This window comes from Crassostrea angulata, chromosome 4 (assembly GCF_025612915.1).
Source record: "Crassostrea angulata isolate pt1a10 chromosome 4, ASM2561291v2, whole genome shotgun sequence".
Classification (NCBI taxonomy): Eukaryota; Metazoa; Mollusca; class Bivalvia; order Ostreida; family Ostreidae; genus Magallana; species Magallana angulata.
In genome coordinates, this window is record NC_069114.1 from 10495524 (window position 1) to 10505062 (window position 9539).

A 9539-nucleotide genomic window follows, 5' to 3' on the forward strand; every position below is an offset into this window, starting at 1 on the left:
GTTTGATTTGAATTTTATTCCCTGCCATGTACGGTATATGACCAGGGCATGAAGTGTTTACAATGTGTCTTTCATCCCTCATCCTCTGTCTCTCCATCCAATCTCTCCATTCTCCAATCTCTCCCTATCCATCACACTTTGTGTGGATTTTCAAAGAAACTTCAAGATTTTCACCACTCTACAAATAAACGAGGAATGCAGTAGATTGTAAATTTTAATATACTCCCATCGTAAATTGGCCTGGGCATATTGTGTTGCCCTTTTTCATCCTTCCATCCTTTCGTATATGGCTCAGATACGATAAATTTTGACGGAGTTATGCCCCTTGAACTTTGAAAAAAATCTTCTGACTGCAAACTAACGTAAAATTAAAAAAAATTATCTGCCTGTGGAGACATTTGTTGCGTCACAACATATTAAGTCTGACTTTGAACCTCCCAATAACCTTGATTTCTTTATTGCTTATTGTGGGTTTGCCCCAGTTTCTTAAACACTTTTGTAAGTCTTTTTTTCATCATATCAACGAATTCCATTACATGTATATCAAACAAAGCTTCTTATTTCTTAACACTCCTTGTGCATAGAACTACCATTATAACAAGACCTTGAACTTTCGGTTAGACGTAGCTATCTATTTCTTACAACAAAACAAGTTAAAAATTACGCAATTTCAAGCGAATATGCAGCCAGACAAATCTTGTTGATTTCAAAGAGCAATGGCTGAGTGGCCAGCGATGAAATAGATATGCCTACGTCACATTGCTGTTTGACACAACTACCCAAAGTCCAAGCTCTTGTTAAAATGGTTCAAAATGGTCGGCAAGCTTATGTATTATATTTGGTTATTCATGTTCGTTATAACACCATCATTTTATAGCCCTGATCCAATTTGAATATATAAAATTTAAGTTTGATGAAAGCACTTTTAAAGGATCTTTAAAACTTAAAGTTTGAACTTTCAATATCTAAATACCGGTAGTAGTTTTCCCGACCGTTTAAAAGTTGCACCAAGTGTGTCAACAAAACAGACTTTACTAAGAAGAATTTATGAATATTTACAAGGATCACTTATGAAGATATGTCCCCAAGTTAAACCGGGATGTTGATGTTCGGACTGGCGTGTGCCAGAGATAACGTTAGTAAGCTGTTAAAAGTGTTTGGGGTAATAAAAATAACTTTTGAAAAAATTGCGCACAATTTAAAAAAGAAGTTCTCTGAAATTGGTATTATTAATCAATGCATAAAACTTGGAATTCGAGGTGAATCAAAAGAAGAGATTTGGGAAAGAAGCCAAATGTGTTATTTTGTTGGTTTTTTTTCTCAGATGTATCATGTGTAACCTAAAATATAGATTTTTATTGTCTTCAATATTTCCATCATTGACATGAGCACCAATTCTGCAAGTGTTTATAACTTCGATTTTTGTGAACATATTTTTTGATACCGTAATGACCAAAAATTTAAGAAAAAGAACAAAGACAATTTAAACCACATGAAAGAGCAAATTCAGGATGCTATAATTCTCTGACCTTGACCTTCCTTAATGACCTTGACTTCACTTTTTCTAATTTTGCATTAGCTTTAAGAAATTTTAACCCGAACCTCGTTTACAGAAATAGAATTAAAGATATTCAGACCCGTTGTCATGGCGTATGCTGTAGTCCATCTCAGGCTTGTGCAATTTTTAGAGGAACTACAGATATGTGGTTTTTTTTAATGCAATCGTACCTATGGTGGCGCAGTCATGCCATATCAATATGGACATGTTTATGTTTTGGTAAGTTTCATGTATGTACTTTTAACCCTTGCAGTAGTTCATCAATTTGATGAACCAATGAAGACTCAGTGTGTGTGTGTTTGGGGGTGGTCTTTATTATCGGTACATGTACACGGTTACACGCCCACGGAGCAATGAGGAGATTTTCCTTGAACTTCGATCGCATGCTCGAACGTGCAATTAGGCATTCCCCATTGCACAAGAAAGTGTCCTTCATTGTACCCGATAAAATCCATGAATTATATCAGGTAAACGTTTGTGAATACGCAAGTTTGGTATACTGATCCATATTTCAGAGGCCGAAACAGAACGAAGGTTACATTATCTGTGCAGGGTTTATAGATATACAGTGGTCCTTTGCCAGAATGTGTGCCTTGTTTGTTGTTTTTGAACAGCTGTCAAGTACGGTGAACTATACTGCTGAACAAATGTGTTTATTGTGTAACAAAACTTCAAGTTGTCAAGGCCGAGAGTGCAGAGAGAGAGAGAGAGAGAGAGAGAGAGAGAGAGAGAGAGAGAGAGAGCGCAAAGAGAGAGAGAGAGAGATGCATTATGCAATTAAAGCAATAGTGTTCATGAGCAATTTGTTTGTTTTCAAGTATTTGTTTAGAATACGACCTTGAGTATGAAAATTTACAATCGAGGGATGAAGTTGCATTGAGTGCTCAATGCAACGTTTTGTTAGGCTTGAAGATATCTTGGTGTCCTCGGAAAGTGGCATATAATATATATATATATATATATATATATATATATATATATATATATATATATATATATATATATATATATATATATATATATATATATATATTGTGAGGTGGCATTGACCTAAATTAAGGAAATATTGCATCTTTTGTTGAAGGTCCAAATCAAGCTTTTTAAAAACTTGCACTGGTTCTTTCAGCTGGACCCTGGTAACCGCGATATACTCTGGTCCAGCATAGGAATAAGATCCATTATTGAAACTTTAACCCTACGGAAAATCGTGAAATATAATAAAACTGGAAATTTCTTAGTAAGATTTCATAGGAAAAACCCTTAAATATGTACATGTATAGTGAATTGATAACACAACGTCACACACTCTAACCATCTGTCGTCGGTATACCCTGCATGGTAGGACTAGCTTCTAACACGTTCCTTGGGTCACACATGCGCCTAATCTCTCTGGTCTGACTCGGACTCTCGTAATCTATCGGATTAACCTGTCCTGATCAGGTCATTGCGAGGTCAATCTGGTTTATTTCAAATATTGAAATAATGACCAGATTATCTATATAAAATTATTTCAGCGCACTTCTCATGTGAATTCGGTTAATAATGCGTTGATCCCTTGTCGATCCTTTCAAAAACTACGTGTACATATGTATTTTTTTATTATATAATCATTCGTTTACGTAACTATTATTACAAGATTGTGTGTGTGTGTGGAGAGAGAGAGAGAGAGAGAGAGAGAGAGAGAGAGAGAGAGAGAGAGAGACTTCATGATGTATTTAATACAAACGTGAAGTTTAAAATAAACCCACACTGCTGTTTAGTTTTGACAAACAATAGACAATAATTTATTCGGAACTTAAAAAATTAATTATGGAAAGCTCGTCCATGTAGACGTTCAGAACACAGCTTCATTGTACATTGTATGACGTATTAGAGGCAAGGTCTGTTGTTTGTTACATCAGCTTTGTACAAAATATAATAGTGATGGTTGTTTTCAAACAATATGATTTGTACTTTGTCTGTGACTCATGTTTTGAATGATACATACATGTATACTTGATTAAAAGGTACGGCACTTTCGTAAAACAACTCATGTATTTCGAACTTTTTTGGAATGAAAGCGATTGATAATGACTCTCTCTCTCTCTCTCTCTCTCTCTCTCTCTCTCTCTCTCTCTCTCTCTCTCTCTCTCTCTCTCTCTCAGATACCCACAGATAAATACTTTAATACACATATAACCATTTGAGCACATCCAAAGATGAAGGCCTGCATTGCAAGAGCATGCCTACCATTTTAAAAATAAATGACTGATTTGATAAATATTTTAAACTAATATAAGGTGAAATGACATACCGGTATATTGTAAGTATCCGATTTCTATAAAAAGGAAGATCAATTGATTAGAAAAAAAAGATTTGTACATTTCTCTCATGCTAAACTTGCAATGGTGCCTTTTTGTATTTTCTTGCACTAAAGGTTTGAAAGAACCACATAAACATAAATTTATTCTATCTGTTGATGAAATCTACGTGCAACAGTGCATATTGTATAGTTATTAAACGTTTAACGACTCCATTTCATGAAGGAAATATTTGAGACTCTTTTATTAATCAATTATTTGCTATCCTTCATCATGCCCGTACTAATGATTTTCATTAATTTATTGTAGTTTGTACATGCTGTACATAAGTAATTTTTCTACACGGTAATTTCAGTTATGAGAATAAAGCTCATCGTCATTGTCATTGTAGTATATAGCATTCACTCATTGCAGCCGAAATACATTTGCTAGTGAAATTTTAATTAGCGGTATCTTTATGCATGTATTAATTAGCACGCACAGACCATTCCAACCTCATGCTCTACTGATATCGTTGTGCATGCCCTCTTCATGCTTTGTGAAATTATTGCACTCACACACAAAGTGCTAAGCCCGTTTTTGACCGTTCTTCGTACCCATCACAGGGAATAATGGGCTAAACAGGGGAACCATGGGCTAATGAGCTTTGCCCTTTTTTATGGGCACTAATTAAGCCTGTGCACACACACACACACACACACACACACACACACACACACACACACACACACACACAACGAGGAAATAAAATATTTTAAAGGCAATCTCGTTCCACCTTGATCTTCAATCTAATATTACACAAAGGTTTTTTTTAACACACTTCAAAAGATCACACTGCGTTACACAAGTCAATGACCGAGAGCCCGGCGAGACGGTTCAAGGGGAGGTCATATATATTCAGTAGATATACAGCCCTCTATATCAGAACGGCCATGGAAGTTAGGCATAATTTAAATACCCTGATTTAATGCTTGTCGTTGTTCAAGGTCATAAAATGGTTAATGGTTTTATTTTTGCAAGCTGTTAACGTAAAGGCTGCAGGGATCATTCAACAGCTATTTAATCAAAGTACTGAAAAGATCGAGGCAACGTAAACTATGTTTACTTATTCTGCATTTTTTTTTTTTATGTATTTATGTAGAGATTGTTCGTGAATATAGTCTCCTCCTACCGGAAGGTTGCCTCCAACAAATAATAAAATTTAAAAGTTATTTTATAATATAGAGAGATATTAAGATGTATACATCATCAATATACTAGTGTTGAGTCGTGTCTGTCGTCTGGTTGACTTCTTCCTTTTGAAAAAAAATAGAGACGTTGAAGCATTGGAGATTTTTAAACCACTTCTTTAAAAAAGTACGATGGTTTCCCACCTATATACTACATATTACATTAGTACATAGAAATATACTAAACATGAATTACAGTTGTAGTTTGCATGCAGATTTATATGATGAATGTTAAGATTAAGGCACTAAACTGTGACCATATTCTCAATGACGCGGTGCATTATATGTCTATGTGTGACCCTGACCCGGTTAAATCTCTGAGTCAGTTGTTACCATGGTTACGGTGGTCTGTCTTCGTTGCCAGGTGTACTGTCACGTATATTAATGAAGATTACGGTCAAACGCGGACATGCGGTCGATGCTCGACATAGTGAGCTCCTACATCCTAACTCAGTCCTTTTTATAGATTTGTACATGTACATGTGCATAAATAGGAAGGATGTTGATAATTTTAAGAAGGGTGAGGATTGACAAGTCTGCCCTATATGTATGTCAACATATATATATATATATATATATATATATATATATATATATATATATATATATATATATATATATATATATATATATATACACACACTTATACATGCACATAAGAGGGAAAGATATATCTGATCTTGAGAAGGGCGATGTTTTAGACGTCTTTTGTACATGTGATGTATGCGTCATAATCAAAATATACTCTTTGGGTTTTTATTACAGAACAAGAACATACATGATTCTATAAATGTAATGATATCGGGTAAACAAGGCTGCGCTAGGTTGGAGTTTGTGGACGTGTGTTGGGGATGAGTGACAGGAGAAGGTTATTTCTACACCTTCTTGAAAAACCACGGACGGTGGGGGTGTCGGAATTGTTTTCCCGCCATTAGGACCCGATCATTTGGGTGATCGTCCTCACAAGTCACGTGACTATATATGCTCGCAGTCCTCAAGATTTAGACCAAAAAAAATGGGAGTGTAAATTTGGTTCAGAGTGAAAACGACATGATGTTTAGAAATATTAAAAAGCATATACGCGAAAGATGAAAACACACAATGTCAGAACTCCCTGGAAATAAAAAAAAGATTTCATTTCACTCATATGTCGACTTACAGGAAAATAACACTTTCACCTCTCGTGGTGTCATTATATTGAATAAAATACGCATGTAGCGGAGCACAGAATTATATTATTCTGAAATAACTTTTAAAACTTAAATTTTACTGAAAAAAAACACACCTGGAAATGGCAGAAAACAATAATAAAAACGATTACTAGTATTTAGATACCTACCATTCCAATAAATTTATTATAATACAATATATATTTATGCATATTTTATGAAATACAAAATACAGCGTATAAATGTATATGATTATGGTTTATAACAGTGTCCCTGGGTACAGGCGTTGATTTTACCTAAGAATTATCTTGTGGAAAAGGCACGCAATGCATGTATTTGAAATAATGGCAATATTTACAGAGGATTGTTTTCATTAACGATATTATGAAAAATTTGAATTGATAATAAGCACTGTACATACATGAAATAAGCACATTTTATGCAAGTGATATAATTGTAAACATAGATTTCTTATTACCAATGCATAAAATGTATGAAAATTTGACTGGAAACAATGCGTATATGTTTTTAAAAGATTATGGAGTAGAAAAAAGATCTACAAATTATCATATACAAGGTCTTTTCTGTTCTGTGAAGATATGCATGTAAATGTGCAATTAATTCATTTGACCACACCCCCTCCATCCATCCACCCCCCCCCCCCCCCGCAAAAATAAATAAATAATTAAATAAAAACAACAAAGTAAAAAAAAAAATAAACTATGAAAAAACCCACAAAATACACTACATACTCACGGGCCAATGAACATTGTCGTCATATTCTAATTAACAGATAATGAACTTTCTTCTATAATATTGGGTTTTTTTTATATTAATTATTGTGAAACAACATGATTTCCATTCATGAAATTGAAACGATATAAAAATCCTTGACGTGTGTTCCACGTGGGATCGTCAAACCACGCCGCTTTGTTTACGCCTGATAGTTATAAATATCGCGCAAACACCTTATGATTAAACCGACCAATCAAATCGAGCTTAGGTGGCCTGACCTTGGTTACTAATACATAAAGTAATGCAACCGGCAAAAGTGCTAGCTGAGTGTGTCTGTAAGCTGGTACTGGCAAATAATGTGACTCGTGCAGTTGTTACAAGATAAAGAGCTTGTTTTTTCTGTGCTCGAGGAATAGTGCATTGGTTATTCGGCATTTTGTGGAATCTTCGTCCAGACTGCCTGATTATCTGTTCACGCCCTGCGGACGTTTTGAGGAAATAACAGTGATCAGGTTACATAGTGAGTACAGAATTTAAGATGTCGGAGAGTCGGATATCGAACGGCTCTGGCGAACAGAAGCCGAGCCAATCGCTGCTGACGGTTCTCAATAAATTTGTCCAGGCGGTGAATGTTATGGACGATACGGTGATGATCCCGAGTCGCCTAAAGGATATGGAAATGGGATCCAAAAATCCGGAAATCCGAGAGGAAAACAACAACATGGCGCTGATGCCCATTATGAATCCAGGAACCGATTTATATAGTTTCTACAAACTGTTGAATTCAATCAAAAAGGAGATCATTAGCGGGAGTCCCGGGGCCGTGGAAGAGAAAGCTGTGACGTCATCAGACTCGGAGGACGATACCTCGAATGACTCTTCCAACCAGACGGCCGAATTGTTTCGTCATCATCTGCAGGGACTTTATAACGTCATGGACCAACTGACCAATACAGCAAAGGCGCTGACGGACAAATACGAGACTGAGTTCGTTGGGGAGGGGTCGACACGGTCCATTTCTTCGTTCGCTATCTGACACCCCCACGCTGAAATAACTTGTGGATGTTGTGTTAAATAGTGCCTGACTAAGAATGAAAGAGAGAGAGAGAGAGAGGATGTGAACGCGATTTTTCAAAACGAGTTTTTTTTGTTCAATTAACTTATGTTTCTGTTGTGTTTTGAACGGAGTCCAGACCACACCATTTCGTTCCAAGTGCAATGAAGTTTGATGTCAATAATAATCGATGCACAGTATGCCTATTTTTGATGTGGCAAAGTCAGTCCTTTACGAGCATGCGTGTTTTTTTTCTCTTTATTTAATATTTATTTGTTCTAAATTTATTTTGCAAATTATTGTCGATTTGCAAATAAAAAATGTGTTCATTGCGTAATGTTTTAAAAACATTATTATTGATATATAATTATGAATATTATTTTTTTTTTTTATAGTAAATGCCTAAAATCTTTAGCGTGTTGCTTGTGTTCTGTTTGTTTTGTCGAAACTTAAAGAACTTAATCCGTGACGGATTGGGTTCCATGGCGCTACCTAAATATTATGACCTGTTATCGATTTAGAAATGTCATTAATTTTAAAGGGCTCAAAACGCACTTTATTACCTTAGCCTCTCAAAATGCTATTTTTTTAAAAAATTTTCTCAATGAGTACAAGATTTTGAAATAAGCCAGAAAGTCTGAATGTGCAATTGCATGTAACTGAAAATCTTCTTATTCTTTTTTTTTGAAAGGAGACTCGACAGATAATCCGTGAATTATGATGAATGAATAGGATTTAGTCTTAAAACGCACAAATCCCCTTTTTATTGCTGCTTCATTATATTGTATTTATTTTTCGTGTTTATGTAACATAATGCGATGTCTATTATTTACGTCAATTTGAAAATTATTCGTCGAATAGAATTGCCACACATTTTGTACCGAGTTCTAGACCTGATAGCGTTGAGGTATGACGCTCCCCGCGGGACCCGACCTGTTCAATCAGGAACGTTTCCTGTTGGCCGATCCCGTGCGTCAAGGTGTATTCAGTGTACCTTGTCTCACCTGGACAGGTAAATCCCTTATATGATGTGAGTCAATATCAATACACTTATCATCTATCAACACAGAAATGCTGGCGTGTATCTAGAGTGTGGGAGTTCCATCTCTCTCTCTCTCTCTCTCTATCTCTCTCTCTCTCTCTACAGTATAAACAAAGGGATTAGAAACAAGTTCGAACAACTTAAACATTCTTCTCCTTAAAATGTAAATATATGTAATAATTACACAACTGTTTTTTAAAATTGTACAATTCAAATATATACAGAAAATACACAATTAAAAGTAATATATAGTTAATCTATTGAGTAGAATTTCAACAACTAGATCTTCGGGGGTCTTGAATATAAAAATTCAGTTATTCAATTCGGTAGGTAAAGTATAGTATCGCTCCATAGTAGATACATGTACAAACTCTTAATAAATTAATACACACTCTTCATGTTATATCCTCATTTATTTTATTGATGCGTGGTTTTTGTTAGCATGGAATAAG

The 9539-nt window shown here is 35.2% G+C and overlaps 1 protein-coding gene across 1 annotated transcript; it reads left to right on the forward strand.

Moving 5' to 3' along the window:
- Positions 1 to 7273: 7273 nt before the first annotated feature.
- LOC128180661 (mid1-interacting protein 1A-like) lies at positions 7274 to 8459 on the forward strand. Its single transcript, XM_052848796.1, has one exon. It carries the CDS (start codon positions 7530 to 7532, stop codon positions 8025 to 8027), a length of 498 nt encoding a protein of 165 aa, XP_052704756.1. The 5' UTR covers positions 7274 to 7529; the 3' UTR covers positions 8028 to 8459.
- Positions 8460 to 9539: the final 1080 nt, after the last annotated feature.

Coding starts and splice junctions, on each gene's coding strand:
- LOC128180661 (XM_052848796.1), top strand. CDS start 7,530: ATGTCGGAGAGTCGGATATCGAACGGCTCTGGCGAACAGAAGCCGAGC.